Raw genomic sequence first — 21416 nt, forward strand, 5'->3', positions numbered from 1 at the left:
TCACATCTACAAACTAAGGTACGTTTTCTGGAATTTACGCAGCTTTTAGTTTACGACTGCCTATCTCATTTCTTGAGGTGCTAAAATGGCAGGGCAGTACAAAACCCCCCCAAATGACCCCATTTTGGAAAGTGGACCCCCTAAGGAAATTGATAAGAGGCATGTTGAGCCCATTGAATATTTTATTTTTTTGCCTCAAGCGATTGAATAATGACAAAAAAAAAATTTTTTTTTTTTTTTTACACAAAGTTGTCACTAAATGATATATTGCTCACACATGCTATGGGCGTATGTGAAATGACACCCCAAAATAAATTCTGCTGCTTCTCCTGAGTACGGGGATACCACATATGTGGGACTTTTTGGGAGCCTAGCCGCGTACGGGGCCCCGAAAACCAAGCACCGCCTTCAGGCTTTCTAAGGGCGTAAATTTTTGAGTTCACTTCTCACTACCTATTACAGTTTTGAAGGCCATAAAATGCCAAGATGGCACAAAACCCCCACAAATGACCCCATTTTAGAAAGTAGACACCCCAAGCTATTTGCTGAGAGGCATGTTGAGTTCATGGAATATTTTATATTTTGCCACAAGTTGCGGGAAAATTACAAACTTTTTTTTTTTTTTTTTTTTTTCACAAAGTTGTCACTAAATGATATATTGCTCACACATGCCATGGGCATATGTGAAATGACACCCCAAAATAAATTCTGCTGCTTCTCCTGAGTACGGGGATACCACATATGTGGGACTTTTTGGGAGCCTAGCCGCGTACGGGGCCCCGAAAACCAAGCACCGCCTTCAGGCTTTCTAAGGGCGTAAATATTTGACTTCACTCCTCACTACCTATTACAGTTTTGAAGGCCATAAAATGCCAAGATGGCACAAAACCCCCACAAATGACCCCATTTTAGAAAGTAGACACCCCAAGCTATTTGCTGAGAGGCATGTTGAGTCCATGGAATATTTTATATTTTGCCACAAGTTGCGGGAAAATTACAAACTTTTTTTTTTTTTTTTTTTTTTTTCACAAAATTGTCACTAAATGATATATTGCTCACGCATGCCATGGGCATATGTGAAATGACACCCCAAAATAAATTCTGCTGCTTCTCCTGAGTACGGGGATACCACATATGTGGGACTTTTTGGGAGCCTAGCCGCGTACGGGGCCCCGAAAACCAAGCACCGCCTTCAGGCTTTCTAAGGGCGTTACAGTTTTGAAGGCCATAAAATGCCAAGATGGCACAAACCCCCCCCAAATGACCCCATTTTGGAAAGTAGACACCCCTAAATTTAGGGGTACACTAGTGAGACTAGGTAATAAATGGCGGGTGCCCTGAAACTATAAAAAAATAACTAACCAACCAGCGTCACCTGTAACAGTTATATGGTGATCACTGGTGAAAGGGTTAACTAGGGGGCAATCAGGGGGCTTTATGCGGTAGTATATGGGGGTCCCTGGCGCTATAAAAAGCTGCGGCGAACCTAAATACCTACCTGCCTAACTAGCGTCACCTGTGACACTAATACAGCGATCAGAAAAACGATCGCTTATTAGGCTGGGTTCACACTGGAGCGATGCGGGAACGCCACGAATGCGCGGCGGGTTCCCGCATCGCATGCCTCCCGGCGGCAGTTCACACTGCCCTATGCGAACTGCTGGGAGTGTCAGTGAAATGTTACTGACACCCCCAGATCAGTTCGCATATCGCAGTGCGATCTGCAAACTCGGATCGCATGGTGTGAACACCCATGCGATCCGATTCTGCTGCGGGCCAAAAAAAGGGTCCCGTGCGAATTTGCGGCGGGTGCGGCGGGTGTGGCGGGTGCGGCGGGTGCGGCGAATGGCTGAACTCGAATCGCACAGAGATCGGATGTGATTTGCACTGCAGTGCGGTGCGAATCACATCCGTTCTCAAACCGCTGCAATCTGAACCCAGCCTTAGTGACACTGGCGACGGGGGGTGATCACGGGGTTAAACCTTTATTGGGGGGGTTAGGGGGGTACCTTAGAACTAAAGGGGGCTAACCCTAACTGCCCTAACAGTTATTAGTCACAAATGACACCCGCCGGGTGATCAGGGGGTTAAACCTTTATTAGGTAATAAATGGCGGGTGCCCTGAAACTATAAAAAAATAACTAACCAACCAGCGTCACCTGTAACAGTTATATGGTGATCACTGGTGAAAGGGTTAACTAGGGGGCAATCAGGGGGCTTTATGCGGTAGTATATGGGGGTCCCTGGCGCTATAAAAAGCTGCGGCGAACCTAAATATCTACCTGCCTAACTAGCGTCACCTGTGACACTAATACGGCGATCAGAAAAATGATCGCTTATTAGGCTGGGTTCACACTGGAGCGATGCGGAAACGCCGCGAATCCGCGGCGGGTTCCCGCATCGCATGCCTCCCGGCGGCAGTTCACACTGCCCTATGCGAACTGCTGGGAGTGTCAGTGAAATGTTACTGACACCCCCAGATCAGTTCGCATATCGCAGTGCGATCTGCAAACTCGGATCGCATGGTGTGAACACCCATGCGATCCGATTCTGCTGCGGGCCAAAAAAAGGGTCCCGTGCGAATTTGCGGCGGGTGCGGCGGGTGCGGCGGGTGCGGCGAATGGCTGAACTCGAATCGCACAGAGATCGGATGTGATTTGCACTGCAGTGCGGTGCGAATCACATTCGTTCTCATAAACCGCTGCAATGTGAACCCAGCCTTAGTGACACTGGCGACGGGGGGTGATCACGGGGTTAAACCTTTATTGGGGGGGTTAGGGGGGTACATTAGAACTAAAGGGGGCTAACTCTAACTGCCCTAACAGTTATTACAGTCACAAATGACACCAATGCAAAAAAAAAAAAAAAAAAATGACATTGGTGTCACTGTGACTGGGGGGCAGGGGTAATTGGGGGGGTGATCGGGGGGTAAAGGGGGGGTGTGAGTGTGCCTGGCATGTTCTACTGTGTGTGTAGAGTGTTGGTGCAACTCACCGATCCGCTCTCCTCCGTGTCGGAACGGAAAATACCGACACGGAGGAGAGAATACATCACTTCCTCTCCTGTGTTTACATTACAGGAGAGGAAGTGATGTCACGGGGGATTTCCATTCGTCGAGAGCGATCGCGAGGGGGTGGCCATGAATGAATGGCCGCCCCCTCATCCCGGATCGCTCTCGAAGAAATGCCGACCGCCGCAGGCACCGGGGGGGGGCCCGATCGGGCCCCCCACCCGCGGGCAGGCAGGGACTTATATATACGCCCATATGCCTGCCCGTGCCATTCTGCCGACGTATATCGTCGTGCGGCGGTCGGCAAGTGGTTAATGTACACACAGCACCCCATATTGACAGAAAAACACAGAATTGATGACATTTTTGCAGATTTATAAAAAAAAAAAATAACTGAAATATCACATGGTCCTAAGTATTCAGACCCTTTACTGTAACACTCATATTTATCTCAGGTTCTGTCCATTTCTTCTGATCATCCTTGAGATGGTTCTACACCTTCATTTGAGTTCAGCTGTGTTTGATTATACTGATTGGACTTGATTAGGAAAGCCACACACCTGTCTATATAAGACCTTACAGCTCACAGTGCATGTCAGAGCAAATGAGAATCATGAGGTCAAAGAAACTGCTTGAAGAGCTCAGAGACAGACTTGTGGCAAGGCACAGATCTGGCCAAGGTTACAAAAAAAATTCTGCTGCACTTAAGGTTCCTAAGAGCACAGTGGCTTCCATAATCCTTAAATGGAAGACGTTTGAGACAACCAGAACAGTTCTTAGAGCTGTCCGTCCAGCCAAACTGAGCTATTGGAGGGAGAAGAGCCTTGGTGAGAGAGGTAAAGAAGAATCCAAAGATCACTGTGGCTGAGCTCCAGAGATGCAGTCAAGAGATGGGAAAAAGTTGTTGAAAGTCAGCCATTAATGCAGCCCTCCACCAGTTGGGGCTTTATGGCAGGGTGGCCCAGCGGAAGCCTCTCCTCAGTGCAAGACACGTGAAAGCCTTGCATGAAGTTTGCTAAAAAAACACCTGAAGGATTCCAAGATGGTGAGAAATAAGATTCTTTGGTCTGATGAGACCAAAATAGAACTTTTTGGCCTTAATTCTAAGTGGTATGTGTGGAGAAAACCAGGCACTGCTCATCAGCTGTCCAATACAGTCCCAACAGTGAAGCAGTGTGGTGGCAGCATCATACTGTGGTGGTTTTTCAGCTGCAGGGACGGGACGACTGGTTGCAACCGAAGGAAAGATAAATGCGGCCAAGTACAGGGATATCCTGGACGAAAACCTTCTCCAGAGTGCTTAGGACCTCAGACTTGGCCGAAGGTTTACCTTCCAACAAGACAATGACCCTAAGCACACAGCTAAAATAACAAAGGAGTGGCTTCACAACAACTCTGTGACTGTTCTTGAATGGTCCAGCCAAAGCCCTGACTTAAATCCAATTGAGCATCTCTGAAGAGACCTAAAAATGGCTGTCCACCAATGTTTACCATCCAACCTGACAGAACTGGAGAGGATCTGCAAGGAGGAATGGCAGAGGATCCCCAAATCCAGGTGTGAAAAACTTGTTGCATATTTCCTAAAAAGACTCATGGCTGTATTAGGTCAAAAGGGTGCTTCTACTAAATATTGAGCAAAGGGTCTGAATACTTAGGACCATGTGATATTTCAGTCTTTCTTTTTTAATAAATCTGCAAAAATGTCAACAATTCTGTGTTTTTCTGTCAATACGGGCTGCTGTGTGAACATTAATGAGGAAAAAAATGAACTTAAATGATTTTAGCAAATGGCTGCAATATAACAAAGAGTGAAAAATTTAAGGGGGGTCTGAATACTTTCCGTCCCCACTGCGTGTATATGTGTGTATATAGCAGTAGAACTGTTATGGGGTGGATCTTAGGGGTTAAAGCGGGAGTCCACCGGGACTCCGCATTTTTTTTTTTTTTTTTTTAAGTCAGCAGCTACAAATACTGCAGCTGCTGACTTTTAAAATAGTGACACTTACCTGTCCAGCGTGCCCGCGATGTCGGCACCCGAAGCCGATCTCTAGATCGACACTCGAGTGCTGCCGCCGCCATCTTGGGTATGGGAATCAGGAAATGGAGCCTTTCGGCTTCATTTCCCGGTTCCCTACTGCGCATGCGCGAGCCGCGCTGCGCAATGAGGACGGTCCCCGCTGCCTCTGGGATCTGTGTGTTTCCCAGCAGGCAGCGGGGCACTTGTGGAAGGGGGCGGGCACTTGCGGAAAGGGGCGTAATGTACGCCCCTTTCCGCAGAGAGCTAGCCCGGAAGTGGGTGCAGTTACCTGGATTATCCAGGTAACTGCACCCCCCTCCCCCCTGAAAGGTGCCAATTGTGGCGCCGGAGGGGGGGAGGAATCCGATGAGCGGAAGGTCCATTTTAGGGTGGACCTCCGCTTTAAGGAGATTCAGCCTCTCTATTTGTCCTGTTTACTGTTATCATTGAACAGTAATAGAGGGGGAACCTTCCAATGGGGACACTAGTTCTGGTGACCTGGAGGACCCCAGGGGATTTGCAGGTATTTCCTCTAACTTTTTGGCTATGCAACAGGAAGTGAAGGTAAATCTCCCCAATGGGACACAGATGGTTAAAAAGAATGACAGGGGTTCTAACCCTTTCTTACTGTATACAACATTTTTAAAAAAAAGTTTTGCCTATAGTTGTACTTTTAAATGTTCTGCCTTTTGTTGTTTTTCAGGAAAGCCAGCAGAGATTCAGAGGAAAGAGAGTTCAGAACGCCATCCATTCCAGCATGGTGACAAAGTGAAGTGTCTCTTAGATATTGAAATTTTGCGGGAAATGCAAGAGGGGCATGGAGGATGGAACCCCAAAATGGCAGAGGTAATTGTCACTTTAATGTTTCAGCCATTAATTCATTCAAGCAAACTTTTTTCATTGGCAATGTCCACAGTGGCCATTAGATTTTGTTTTTTAACCTTACATAAAATTATTCTTTTCCCCCAGCTGAGAGACAACTCAACAGAAAGCTTGAGTGGGAATGTTTGAAACCACATGTTTTAAATCAAATGACCCTAGTAATGACAGCTCAGCAACACCTCTGTTTGAGTATAGTTTTGAGTTTAAGTTATGACTGTATATTCCATCCATCCCAAAAAACGTCTGTTTTACTATTTGTGCATTAACCTACTGCTACATTGTAAGGCAATGTGATGAGATAAATTTCAAACCAAACCAAAGTTTTTTTTTTACATAATGTGATTTGACATAACCGTTTGATGTCGTTGTATTTCGTGCCTCCAAATTAATTTTTTAAGCTTGTTTTGGCTGTGCAGTTTATAGGTCAAACCGGAACAGTTCACAGAATCACAGAGAGGGGAGATGTCAGAGTGCAGTACAACAGTGAAACACGCTGGACCTTCCACCCTGGTGCTCTGACAAAGGTACCGCAAGATTTATGTAACACACAACATAGTAAAATATATATAAAATTGATTTGGAAGGAATAAGCAAGCATTTTATTACTCTTATGCCTTGTGCACACGGTCGGAAATTCAGACGGAAAAGGTCTGATCGGATAATATTGTCGAAAAATCCGATCGTGTGGGCTCTATCGGTCTTTTTCCGTCGGAAATTCTGACTGAAAAAATTTGAGAGCAGGATCTAATATTTTCCGACAAAAAAATCCAATCTGACTTTTCTCAAGTCATCTTCCAGGACGGCACACCTGAGAGATGAGAGGCTCCTCCCTACAGGAAACACAATCAATCGACAGCTGTTTTAAGTCCCCACCCTTCCCCTTGATCCTCAGTTTTTTGATTGTGTTTCTCCCTACACAGCGAAACTGTTTGTTTTTTTCCAAATGACCCGAAGCCTGGGGCTGGTGGTCTCCCCCTGGGAGCCGGACCACAAGCCTGGGAAGCCTCTGGGTCTGGTAGGATATTCTTGTCCTTCCTGGGGGGTTCCCCTATCTTTTCCTCAGGGCGGGCAGCAGAAATTGGAAGAGCCCCCCTGAGAGCTGAAGGACCCTGGGTACAGTGGTGTACCCAGAACTTCAGGGGCCATTATCCTGTCTCCCCCTCCTTACCTGTACAGGTGGCTGTTCAGACGGGGGTGCTGGCCATCGGTTCTTTCCAGGGGGCTTGTCCCCGACTCCTGGGTCCCCGGTAGCTCGCGTGGGCTGCCGGAGAGGGCGTGGCAACAAGCACCCGCGTCATTTTCAAACTTCGGGAAAATGGCAGCGGCGTTCTTACCCAGGAGGGAAGGCTGAGAGTCAGTAGGAGCAGGCGCCCACATCCTCCTTTCTCTAGAGCGAGGAGGCACCAGTTTACTACGGTGGATGTCTGCCTTAACCACCTCAGATATGAAGATGGGAATGAGGAATGGAAGGCATTGCCCCCCCCCCATGTATATAGACTGACTGGTACAGTGCAGGACACAGCCTAACCTGGCACCTCCCTATGGGGACAGCAGTTGGGGGGGGGGGAGCACTTTGGCGGCTATCCTCCTTGCGTGTGGACCATAAGGATGGAAAAGCAAGCCCGCTGGCTGTGGCAAAAAGAGGAAGACGACAACGGTGAGTACTTTACTTTCCTTTTGCCGTGGGAATTTAGCTGCAAAATCCCCAATTCCAGCCAGAGGGTTTCTAGGCATTTGAGATCTCACCTGGGGTCTGGATTCAAATAGCCCTTAAGCTTCTGCTAAAAACACCAGCTGCAGCCCCTCTTACATCAGAGAAGCTGTATGGTGGACAGGTGGTGCAGAGGAACGAGTGTGCCTAAACCACCTCAGATGAGAAAGAGGTAGGTAGGCCATTGCTCCCCCTTCCCCGTGTATAATATACTGACTGGTGCAGTGCAGAACCTGGGGTCGGGATACAAATAGCGCAGACGCCACTGCTAAAACCACCAGCCACAGCTCCCTCTTACAGCAGAGACACTGTGGTTATCGCAGCAGTAGGTTGCCAGCCTCTCCCTACATGCCCAGTTGTGGTACATTTAGTAGGGATGAATATAGCGTACAGAGGGGACCTGGTAGATACAAAGTTACTTACAGGCCAGGTATACCACTGAACAGGTTATTAATTGGGCAGTGGTTGGTGGATTCAGAAGCTCCCCTGGTCAGCAGGTGCACTAGGTTACCGGCCCTATTAGCCCAGCTGCTAGGAATCTGAAGTTGCTTCACAATGTTTAAAAGCTGACCTAAAATTCAAGGATGGGCAGAGACCAAGCTACTGTGTGGCACAGTAGGGGTTCCCTTGTCACAGATCCTCCTTTTGGAGGTTGCCTGCTATAGTTAACTTTCATAAGCTCCAACCTCCCACTCCACCTTTACACTGTGTTTATATTATAGTGTAGGAGGTAAGAAGAAACTTTTTTTATTGGTTTGGGCTACAATCCACTCAGTGGCAGATCTAAAGGCGATTCACCATAGATCGCTCCCTACATCCTTTTAATTGAGGATTTTCTGTGCAAACCTATGCAAGAGCTACATAATTGATTGTTTGAAGCCTGCAAATAGCTATTTACCTCCCAGGCTAAACTGTTACCACCTCTTCTAGAGAGGTCTTAAATTAGTCTCTAGGGCTGGGCTCATTAAGACTTTAGTTGCTAATCGGCACCACCTGGATATGTGCTGGCTAGCGTTTGCTCAGTCTATGGAGGTAAGGTAGGACAACAACTACTACTAATAGTAGGGTGTCCAACCATTTTAGGATCTGTTCCTTCTCTGGTGGTGAAGGTTTAGTATCTACAGCCCAGGCTATGCCTATGAAATAAATTGCCTGTTGGTTATTTCATAAAGGGATAGACCATGACTCCTCATTGGCTGCACACCAGTAGACCTCAGTAGTGAAGGTTTGTGCTTGCTGGGATGTTTTTGTGGCACAGCAGAAATACACATTGAGATTTGTGACATCTCTGCTTAATAAGGACTATATTGCTGTACATCAGAAATGTACTGCACTGAAGCTTGTTTTCTGTCCTTTATATACTAAAGGTACTGCTTTGTTTGGCTACAGATCAGAAAAATACAACAGTGAAGGTGGTCTGTACTTTCTGGTTTTGTGTTGCACAGCAGAAATGCACATCGTTGAGTCAGGTGACATCTCTGCTCATAATGGTTATATTGCTGCACATCAGACATACACAAGATTGAGGTCTGTCTGTGGGGCTTTGTGTCCTGTTTTACTGCCTTGTTGGTTACTTATCAGAAAGGCAGCAGTGAAGTCTGATGGTCCTGATTTGCGTGGCGCTGTGCTGATTCAGACAGTGCTATTAACAGCAATGGCTGCCGAGTTTAAACATGCGATTTGACATGTTGAGTCGCATGACAAATCATTTCAATATGGATGTGCTATCTCTATTCATAGTGTTTTATTGTTGCACATCAGATTTATACAGCATTAAGGTCTGTGAGGTTTTTGTGTCCTGTATTACTGCCTTATCAGAAAGGCAGCAGTGAAAATTGATGGTTCGAATTTGTTGGGCTACATAGTAGAAATACAAATTGAACCCCTGCCAGGTGTAGTACATATACTGCCTTTGGTAATCCATGTAGCACCACAAAGTGGTGTTGTGCTGATTTTAGCCATGCGATTTGACATGTTGAGTCGCAAGGCCAAATCGCTTCAATATGGATGTGCTATCTCTATTCAGAATTGTTATATTGTTGCACATCAGACATATACAAGATTGAAGGTTGTCTGTCCTTTTATGTCTTGCATATACTGCCTTATTGGCTGCATATCAGAAAGGACACAGCAGTGAAGGGTGCTTGTCTTTTTCTGATTTTGTTTTTGCTGCTCAGCTGAGAGACACATTGAGGATGGTGGCCTCTCTGCTCAGTATTGGTATATTACTACACATCAGACATACACAAAGATTGAATGTTTGTGTCCTGTATGTCCTATATTTACTGCCTTATCGTTTGTATATCAGGCACAGCAGTGAGCAGTGTTTCTCATGGATCTACCTTTCTGCATCTTAGGGATACACAGCAGGGGTTTGTTGGCTGCAATCCTCCAGGGAGTCACAGCATTGGGGACCCCTTACTTGTTCGACCTGAAAATTGCTATTTGTTTTTTTTTTTTCCCTGCGACCTGTGTAATCTTGAGGTCTGTGGATCCAGGAATCGGGGACTGCTGGTGTCGCACAGACACAAATGGTACCCATTGGAAGCCATAGTATATGACTTCTCATGCGTCTTGCAGTCCCAAGTCGCAGGTTGGGTCGCACGGGTGTGGGAACCCTAAACTTATCTGTCCCTTCTGATTGAGGTTTTGCTACACAGCAGGAATACTCATCATGACGTTATTGTTTCATTTTGCAGCAGACCAGAAAGATTGCAGCTGTAAAGGTTGTCTGTCTTTTTCCTCAGTTTCTGCTTTTATGTTGTTGCACAGCAGAAATACTCAAGATTGAAGCTTGTTGGTGCTTTCTGTTTCAGAAAAACACAATGCTGCAGGTTGCTTGTGTCCTTTCTCAGTGTTGGTTCTATCTGAACTACACTACAGAAGTGCATGACAGAAAGGAATGTCTTGTGTTCCATATTTTTTCCCTGTGGCATAGCAGAAATGCACAACACGGGAGTTGGTGTTCATATTAATCTTATAACTGTGGTGGTTTGTCAGAAATACACAACATAGAAGTTTGGGTCTTTCTGTCTTTATAGCCTTGTTTTGCTGTACATAGGTAAAGCACAACAGTAAAGGGGGTTCCTGTCCTTTCCGTATTTATATATCAGTTATGACCTAGCTAGCTGCACTAAAGAAATACGCAGCATTTAGGGTTTGCTTGAGTCTTAATGTTTTTACGTCTTGGCAGCACATCAGAAAACCAGACTATGAGGACTGTTTGTCAACATTGAGGTTCAGATTTGGGTCTCTTCCCATATTTGATATATTGGTTTAGATAGTCACACTCAGGCACACAACATTGTTGTCTATGCTTGTGTCCTTTCTGTCTAAATCTATTGTGCCGTGCCCACAATCTATGATCATTTTATTTGTGATATTAATAATGCATGTATCACCTTTTTGTATTTCAGCCTTCTTTTCCATGGAGGGGCCAGGAGTTCGGGCTGCAGCTGCCACATGTCAGAAAACCTTGACCACTTGCATTCAGGGATGCCAGAACCATTTCCTAGGGTTGAAGCCCTGTAGGGTTATGGGACACTGGAGGAAGGGGATAATGAATCCCCCTTTTAGTAAGAACTTGGAGAGCTCTGTTCAGAGGAGTATTAGGGCCTGAGGATGAAGTATAAAGATGTATACCCGATCGAATAGGTTTCGGCTTGGTGCATGGCCTTCATTTTGCCCTTTTAGCAAAACTAGACATAGCAATATGGGTAGTCTACTCCTACTAGGGACTTTAATCTCCTGAAGAAGGCTCTCAGGCGTAAGTAAGGACATAGATTGGGCGTGCCTTAAACCCAGGGTTCAAGCTTCTGTTAATCTATTTCCCTTAAGTAGGCTTCCCTTTAGTCTTTTGCTGACATAAAGATAAAAAGGAAGCAGTTTTATTTCCCTCAACAGGATAGTGTTAAGACAGGCCCTCTTATTGATTAATGTAGTGTCCTTGTCTTACACAGGTCTCTTATTTATCTTTTTAGTGGTTCTAAGTAGCACCTACAGGCATAATAGGCCATGGTTGTTAAGATGTGTGAGATAGGCAACATTGCTAACCTACAAGTTTAACATGTTTTCTGATTCCATTTTTAAGAGCCCATTTCACCTAGATACTGCATCTGAAGCGGAAAAGGCAGGAACATCTGTGGAGCAGACCTGCAGATCAGCCGCATGATCCAGCTAAGATGCCTTCATCAAGCATATGAGCGTATGGAGTGGAGGTAAAGCTCACTGCAGAGCCAATGTTCGCCAAGAGGGTTTTGCAGTGGCCCCACCCTAAGGTAGGCCTGAGGTACTTGTTTATCCTCTCAGGTGTGCCGTCCTGGAAGATGACTTGAGAAAAGTACCAGTTACTTACCGGTAACTGTCTTTCTGGGAAATCTTCCAGGACGGCAGGCCTACTTCCCGCCCGTTGGAGGAGGGAAAATTCTAGAACACTAGAAGGTGAGTACCTATGAGGAATGATTTCCCTTGTGAACCTGGTTCAGGAGTTACTTCTCTACAAACTGAGGATCAAGGGGAAGGGTGGGGACTTAAAACAGCTGTCGATTGATTGTGTTTCCTGTAGGGAGGAGCCTCTCATCTCTCAGGTGTGCCGTCCTGGAAGATTTCCCAGAAAGACAGTTACCGGTAAGTAACTGGTACTTTTTCCGATCGTTTGTAGAGAAATCCGATTGGACAAAGTGCCACGCATGCTCAGATTAAATTACAAGACCAAAGCTATTGGCTGCTAGCCTCTTTGAAGTCCTTTTATACGCAACGAACGTCGCCTCGTTCCAAACAATCAGATTTTCCAACAACTTTGTCCGACCATGTGTATGCAACAACAGTTTCGGAAAAAATCTGATGGACTTTGTGGTCAGAATGTCCGACCATGTGTACAGGGAATCATTTATTCATCTCTTCTTATCTGAGCTAGATCCATACTCATCGAAATTTTGTTTTAGAGCAGGGATATGCAATTAGCGGACCTCCAGCTGTTGCTAAACTACAAGTCCCATCATGCCTCTGCCTCTGGCTGTCATGCTTGTGGCTCTAAGAGTCTTGCTATGCCTCATGGGAATTGTAGTTCTGCAACAGCTGGAGGTCCGCTAATTGCATATCCCTGTTTTAGAGTTTTCCATTCTAAAACAAAATTAATCCACCCCTGGATTAATCATTAGACTCCAGCACTTCCTAATAATGAGTTGCCTAGGACTTCCACATGTATCCTGAGAGGTTGGTGTCATTAGCCTCCCTAATCCTAAACTGTCCAGCCAAATAAAACTTAGATAGAATTAACCCTGCTTCACACTGGAGTGTTTTGACATGCAGTTTGACATGTCAAATCGACGGCAATTGCCGTCAATGGCACCGCCCTATTCAGTGTGACGCTGCATCTGCGGCACTGCACCGATTTCAAAAAGTCGTTTCTGTACTACTTTTTGCAATTTCGGACTGCAATTTACATTGATATCTGTGCAGAAACCTGCACAGATGAATTTGAAATCGGGGCTGAAATCAAGACTGACGTGTGGGAGTGAAATCGTGCTGAACTCGCACAGCTTCATTCCCGCAGCTCAGTGTGAACCTGGGCTAAGGTGCAGAAGTTTAGGGACTGATATTCATACTCTTTATCCCCCTATTTTTTATTTTATTTTTCTAGATAATCTGGAAGTTCTAGGAATACAATTTATATATTTTCATAATATAAGATTCCTTTCACTGAATCTGTTGCATTTTGGCCGTGTTGTTGCTACCACCTCTTTAAAGTGTATTCTGAAGATGGTGGGGTAGTAAAGGTCTTATTAATAAACAAAAGGTGTGGCTAAATGGTGTTAAAATTAAGCCACAGATGGATTTTTTTTTTACATTTGGATAAAAATCTGACCCAGTACATGCACATTAGTAGTGATTAGTATGTAATTACGGTAGTAGAGAAGTGTGTAATCATATGGTCCTGACAAGACACTAAACCACAGCTGATATGCAGTGTCCCAGCTGGTTAGATCTTGTAGTATTATGCCGCGTACACACTACCAGACGTTTCGACGGAATAGGTCAGACGGTCCTCCAGACGGGCTTTTGGCGGAGTTCCCACAGACTTTCCGAACTAATGGACTTGGCCACACACAAAGCAAAGTCTGACCGATTTATACGTGATGACGTATGACCAGACTAGAATAAGGAAGTTCATAGCCAGTAGCCAATAGCTGCCTTAGCATTGGTTTTCGTCCATCTGACTAGCATACAAACGAACGTATTTTTCGACTAGACTCAAGTCCGTTGGAAAGATTTGAAACATGTTTTATTTCTAGGTCCGTCTGACTTTTGGGGGAAAAAAAGTCTGCTGGAGCCCATACACGATCGTAATATCCGCAGGATTCATTCCGTCAAAAAGTCCAGTTGTGTGTACGCGGCCTTACACTACATGACTTGCAGGGTGGTCCCATTTGTATTGCTTTATAGAGAGGAAAGAGTAATGAGAACCTTTGTAACGTTGAAAGACCCATTTCACATTTTATTATACCTGTTCGTACTTGACAGAGCTTCACCATATTGCATAATTGAAGAGAAGCAGGTAAATTTCACCATATTTGATAGCTGAAGAGTACCAGAAAAAAACATTTGAGAGCTCACACGTTTTCAAGGCTACTATATACCATGTATACACAAACACACACAGTACAGGACAGGACAGGACACAGGGCTTGTATTCATAGGCCATGGGTTATATGCAGGCTACCCTCAGGTGATTGGACACAGGCAAAAACTTTGCTAGGGCTACTCGTAGTGCATACTCGTGTAACCCCACTCACTCCGTGAGTCTTTAGGGAAAGTTTTTTTCTTCTTTCTTTAGATACTTCTATCAAGATCTAACTGTTTATTGCCCTAGGCTATCTAGCAGTTTCCAGATCAGTAATCCTTGGGGTTTACCTTGGGGACCCTACCCAAACCACACTATGTGAAGCTGATCTGTAATGTTGCTTCAGGCACTGGATACCTCATAAAGCTGGCCATATACTGACCAAAACTGTCAGAATTTTGATCTGTGTTGGGCCATCCCTGTTTGATCAACTTCTGTTGAAGGGATATGCTGGAAAACTGTAATGTCACCGCAAGCAAACTTACTGGCTACCTTGCTCCAACTTCAGTCACAAAGGGTGGTGGTTCCTATTGCTTTAGAGCAGGGGTCTCAAACTGGCGGCCCTCCAGCTTTTGTGAAACTACAAGTCCCATCATGCCTCTGCCTGTGGGAGTCATGTTTGCAACTGTCAGCCTTGCAATGTCTCATGGGACTTGTAGTTGCGCAACAGCTGGAGGGCCACCAGTTTGAGACCCCTGCTTTAGAGGAAGGGTTCTGAGGTTTTTATTCAAAATGGTTTGCAGTTCCCAAACCAAATGGGGGCATCTGTCATTGCTTCAATTAGACAAATGGAATATCTCAAATCGGAAGACATGCAAGATGTCCATCTACATACAGTGCCTTAAAAAAGTATTCATACCCATAAACATTTTCCACATTTTGTCATGTTATAATCAAAAGCGTAAATGTAGACCAACACAAAGTGGCACATAATTGTGAAGTGGAAGAAAAATGATAAATGGTTTCAGAATTTTTTACAAATATCTGAAAAGTGTGGTGTGCATTTGTATTTGGCCTTCTTGAGTCTATACTTTGTAGAACCACCTTTTGCTGCAATTACAGATTCTTCTAATGTTGCTCAATATAGAGATAGGAAGGGTTCCAGTGATCATTGCATTGAATTGGTCCAGAAGAATGTGGTACACAGACTCCTGACAGATGAGCTTTGGGCTCTTCCAAAAAGATCAGACTTACTGGCAAAAGAACCTCTATTCCACCCTGTTTCTTAGTCACTTTCTTTAGCAGCATCTCTAGAGCTCTCTCGGTCTTAATTATCCCCACATTACTCAGAACAGAAAATCTGCCTCTCATAGATCTACCATCGCACACGAATGGCTTACTTTGTCTGGTGCAGGGACAGACAACTAAGTCCCATGGAATACCCTGTTTTTCATATTTAGCCTAGGCCTCAGCTCATACAAGCATTGGTTGCAAGGTGCATCAAACTGTGTTTTTTGGGTTTCTAAACCCTTTTTATTGTTGACCTGTTGGCAGTTCTGTTTACTTGCTGCTATGTTGCTACCCACCATCCAGGGTATTGCTTGGGAGCATCCAATGATTTGTCCTGTACAGTACGATTAAGATGAAGGGAATTATTGCATTCTCATAAAGTCCCTTATCTTGGGGCACAACACAGATTACCAGGCCCTCCCCTCTGTTTCCTGTGGTCTCTCATTATTGCTTGCTAAAAATGCGAGCTCCACAAAGTGGGTGACTTTTTATGAGCATACACTGGGGGTGGTCCTAGCAATGTTTTGGCCATTGACCAATCACCTGAAGGTATCCTGGATATACTGTACAACTTAAAACAATGTGAAACCGCACTAATGGTAACAAAAAAAAGCTGCCAGCACACCATTTGATTTTTGTTGACACTATAGCCATGGGAATCTAACAAGTGCTGCGCTAATTAGAGAAATAGCTAACAAATGAACCATAAAGTAATCACAACCTCAGGAATGACCACAAGAATGTAACCAATTCATACAAAAATACCATACATATAAAACAAAAATTTTAAAAAATAAACATTTAAGTTATTCTAAAGGATATCTTTTTTTAAATACAAAACATGTTATACTTACCTGCTCTGTGCATTGGTTTTGCCTTTTCTGGGTGTTACCCCTGATGAGAGTCTCTGCTCTTCCCCCCCCCCCCCCCCACTTCCTATGGGGGCACTCATGCGGGCCTGATCCCTGTGTGTCCTTTGACATTTGTGAAAAGAGTTTTTATGGTGTCTTTTAACACTAAATAATTTTCTCACCATCCCCTTTGCTTTGATATTCACAAGGTAGCATTTTTTTCAGCTACTATAGACATTGATTTGTACAGTGTGGACAATTTTTTTTTGCATGCATACTGTATAAATTGGTTACACTCTTGGGGTTATTCCTGAGGTTGTGATTAGTTGGTGGTTAAATCTTTAGGTGTTTCTCTAATTAGCTCAGCACTTGTTTGATTTTTCTGGGTATACTGTAACCCAAGGTCTGTGAATACAAACCCTGTTGTGCTATACTGTCCTCCAAAATAAGGAATTTACAGTTGAGTAGAAACTCCCTATACTAATCTTACAGTACAGGACGCATGATAGACCATGGGCTATATGCCGCTACATTTAGGTGGTTGTACACTAGCAAAGCTTTGCTGAGAATGCTCCCATTTCACCCCCATATAACCTCACCTACTCTGGGACTCCAGTTTTCTGGATTTTTTTTTCCTATGCTTCTACTTGCACTTCTGTCACAATCCAACCGCTAATTGCCTCAGAGCAACAATAAAAAATGTCAGATCAGTTGCCCTCTATGCATATCTTGGGAACCGTACCTGCAACCACATCAGCGGGCCAACCTGTTCTCTTTGCATTGCTTCCTTTGTCTGAAATAACTGGTGATCCTGCAAGTCCCTCTGCTTCCCTATTACAATCTAACCATGCCAGGTCATGAAAGCACATCCATCCCAGCATGATCACTTTTCTTCTTTGCATTTTTCTTGGGAACACAGCCTGTCTGTAATCCAGTGGTCAGACTTTTGCTGACATGCCTCCCCCACACAGCTAATCACTGGGAAGATCAGTGTACTGCTCCCCCTCTGCCTTGCTCTGTCTGCAGTCTCTACTCCCAACTCTATAAGCCCATGATGCAGCTCAGAAAGAAGGTCATGTGAACACATATAAAAGCGAAAAAATAGGTATTTATAATGTGGATTTTTAGATACACAAAAGTTTTTGCCTTGCATTTCTGTTTTAAACTCAATAAGTTGTTTTACAAAGTAAGGGATCATATCGTACATACTTCAAAATACTGAGAATTTTGACTTGCCTGTAAGTTTTATATCTTGGAGTATAGTACAGGACACAGGTCCCTTCCATCTGTTACAAAATCCAAAACCTAAATAAAAAGGAGCGGCGGGGGCGGGGGCGACACTACTCTTAAGTAGGGATGGCCGAACGGTTCGCCCGGCGGTCGGTTCGTGGTGAATTTCGGCTGTTCGCGGTCCGCCTGATCGGCGGACTATTGCCGCTGTTCGCCCAGCGGACTTGCGAGTTTACTGTGTAAAAGAACTTTGACCTATGATGACACATCCATCATGTGGTACAGGACAGCCAATTGAGACATTACAGCACATGGACACTTGGACATTCCCCCTAACTTATAAATAGACCCGATCCGGCGGCCATTTTACATTCTTTCGTATGTCAATATAGGGAGAGGTTGCTGTGTGGAGCAGGGAGAGACTGCAGTGACCCAAATCGCTAGCTATTGGGTCCACAAAAGTTCTTTTAAGGACTGGTATGGTATAGGTGTAGTTCAGGATATAGGTTTGAGGCACTGCTATTCAAGTCATTGTTGCAGCAGCCTGTCTTTTGTCAGTTGATAACATACAATGTAGCGCTGTGATGTCAAAAATGCAACCAAAAATTAGATAAAAATCACCAAATAATCTGGTAGTGAAAAGATTTGAAAAGACGGCACACATATCACATGTTGTGCGATCCCATGAAGAATGCAAAAAAATTGTGCTAAAATACCAGTATAAACATAGAAAAGTCCAACTATGACAAAATAACGTGAAACGTGAGTCCAGATATTCCGTTGGTATAAACTATGTATAGCCTTCCGTTCACAGCCAGAAATTATTATAGAAAACGGTGGATACCCTTAAGCCCCGTACACACGAGAGGACTTATCTCCGACAGACCTCCAAAGGAGTTCCGCCGGAATTCCGACGGAGTTCTGGCGGACTTTTCGACCGAACGGACTTGGACACACACCATCACACCAAACTCCGACGGAGTCGAACGTGATGACGTACGACTGGATTCGAATAAGGAAGTTCATAGCCAGTAGCCAATAGCTGCCCTAGCGTCGGTTTTAGTCCGTCGGAGTAGCATACACACGAGCGGATTTTTCGACGGGGACCGGGTCCGGCGGAGTTCCGTCGGGAAAATTTGAAGCATGCTTCATTTCTAAAGTCCGTCAGACTTTGGCGAATCAAAAGTCCGTTGCAGCCCACACACGATCGGATAGTCTGACGGACTCAGTCCGTCGGAGTTTGGATGTCGAAAAGTCCGCTCGTGTGTACGGGGCTTTACCGAAAATAATGGACACAAACTACTGTATAGTAAATGTGTCATGCAGGCTTGTGTGCGTCACGCACGATTTGCGTACATCAGATCATGGATCACCGACCGAGTAGTCACTGCCCACTTCAGGATCGCTACACTTCAGATCTCCAGGGGTTCTCGACTGTCTCTCGGAAGTTCCAGTAGGTTAGAAGCTCGGAGCGGGTTCACCATAAACAAAAAGTAAGGACACAATGCCTCTCATAGTGAAATTCCACCATTGAAGGTTTTATTTGAAAAAATTCCAAATGACATAAAAATTACATAAAAATATCCAAAAAATCACGTGATCCGAATAAAAGATAAAAAAGCAATATGGGGAGCAGGAAACGCTAGCCCAACGCGTTTCGACTAATAAGCCTTCTACTGGGGCATTACCTGTCCCCCCCATATTGCTACCATATATATACATCTTAACAGATTAATCAATGTCTCCCACCTGTCAGAAAGCACCTCCTCCGACACCTCCTTCATTAGCCCTCAATGTATGTGCACACAACGCCGCACGCAATGACAGAATCCGCACCTAGCAAGCTCCATCTTATCCTACAGTAAATAGTTACACTCCATATCAATGGTAATGATTAGAGACTGGTGACAAATGGATCCAAAATGGCGGCCGCGCGTGCGTTCCACCAGGGTTAATACAAAAAAACGGAAATGGTAATCAACCACAATGTGTGAGTAATCCATTATCAAAAATTAGAACTTAAGACCAAATCCTACCGTCTATGTGTGTGGGCAGTGCAAATAGCGTTAAATATTTCCACAATACTGTCCCGTTTGTTCAGTGCAATCCACAGAGGAGGAAGCACACCACTGTATGCATTCCAAGCCTCTGTCTGAAAACGGAAGTGATCATGCATCACTTCCGGTTCCGGGGGATGGCATACATGACATGCAGAGGAGAACAGAACCTCTGTTTGTGTTCCAACCCTCATTATGAAAACGGAAGTAGTCAAACACTACTTCCGGTTCACGCATTCTCTCCATGTATTTCAATGGGAGAGGAAGCAAACCCACTGTTTGCATTCCACACCTCAATCTGAAACCTGAAGAGTAGGATGTATTGCGACCGGAAGTGAGCCTAAACCGTTTACCAAGCCTCGTTCTCAAACAGGAAAAAAGCCTGAATTGATATAATAATACAATTCATAGTCTGGTACTCGCAAATGTAAACAAATAAGAAAAAGATATATGTACCTAGGAGAGAAAGCTGCCCTCTTTTAAACCCAGCCATACCTATCTCACCTGCCCACATTTAATACAAAAATTTCCTGAGTGAGGATCCATCCTAAGGCGGAAATCCAACTGAAGGAATAGTACATGCATCAATAGTGGACAAGAAATCATAACGAAATAGACTATCAGTGTTCCAAAATCTAATTCGTATTGAGAATAAAAGATGAATGTAGCTAACATTGCCAGTGAATATGATCATATACTGGCAATAATAGGCAAAAACATCATGTGCAAACTAATTCTAAATATAAACGTATGTCATCATGCCGATGCCATTATAGACAAAAACTGTCATATAACCTCGGGATGAGTGCACTCATCGATCAGAAACTCAGAAAAGATTAGAAATTTAGAATAAAAATCAAAAAACTGATAAAAATATATATTAAAAAATTATATAAAGGGGATAAAGAAGGAAAAAGCACAAGACGAGATACGAGCCAAGGCGCCACACACCCCCGGTCAATGAAACTGTTAATGTCCCAATCAACCTTCATGCCGTAGGGTGAGTAGCACCTCAGCTCATATATCCAATAAGTTTCTAAGCGCAAAACGCCCCTAATCCTAGGTTCACCCCGCCAGTGAGGGACAAATTTGTCTATCACTTGGAATAGAGTGCCTCTGGGATCTCTATCATGGCACTCTAAATAATGGCGGGGTACCGTGTATGTTCGTTGACACGCACAGAGAAAGTCCTCTTCGTGCGGCCAATGTATTGTTTATTACATGGACATGTGATTAAGTATACGACATATCTAGTCGCACACATAGTAAAATGTCTCATTTTATATATCCGTGTTGTTATGCTAGATGCGAAAGTGTCAGTCTTGCATCTCATAACGTTATGCGCACACACATTGCACTTCTTACAAGGAAAAAAAACCTTTACAATTAAAGAAAAATGTTGGTTTGGTTGGAGGATCCACTGTGTTAGGAGCGATCTTGCCCCTCACTGAACGGGCGCCCCTAAAAATAATACCAGCCCTATCGGGCAACACAGGGTCCTAGCATTCTGTCCTCACTTAACACCTTCCAATGTCTATTCAGAATCTTTCCGACTTCTCTATGCTGAATAGAAAAGGTTGTGAAAAAAGACCATCTAAAATGATCTACATCCTTAACTCATGGTTTATCCACCAACAACGAGCATCTATCCATGCATTGCACTGCCCGAATATCCTCATCCAATGTGTTGGATCTATATCCCTTTTCCAAGAATCTTTGTTTCAAGACAGAACCCTGAATAACAAAGTCCTCGGTTCGTGAACAATTGCGTCTAAGGTGCATAAATTGCCCCTTGGGGACAGATCG

General features: G+C 44.4%; 1 protein-coding gene across 6 annotated transcripts in view; it reads left to right on the plus strand.

Annotated features, from left to right (window-relative positions):
- Window positions 1-21416, plus strand: part of MIB2 (MIB E3 ubiquitin protein ligase 2) — a 278178-nt gene that overhangs the window by 170193 nt on the left and 86569 nt on the right. For all 6 annotated transcript variants that reach the window (XM_077457589.1, XM_077457592.1, XM_077457591.1 and 3 more), the window contains 2 exons: window positions 5731-5873; window positions 6326-6433. In XM_077457589.1, the coding sequence (XP_077313715.1) occupies window positions 5731-5873; window positions 6326-6433 (251 nt within the window). The remainder of the gene's footprint in view (window positions 1-5730; window positions 5874-6325; window positions 6434-21416) is intronic.

The sequence above is a fragment of the Lithobates pipiens genome, unplaced genomic scaffold, assembly GCF_037356315.1.
Source record: "Lithobates pipiens isolate NorthernLeopardFrog02 unplaced genomic scaffold, aLitPip1_a1.2 Scaffold_27, whole genome shotgun sequence".
NCBI lineage: Eukaryota > Metazoa > Chordata > Amphibia > Anura > Ranidae > Lithobates > Lithobates pipiens.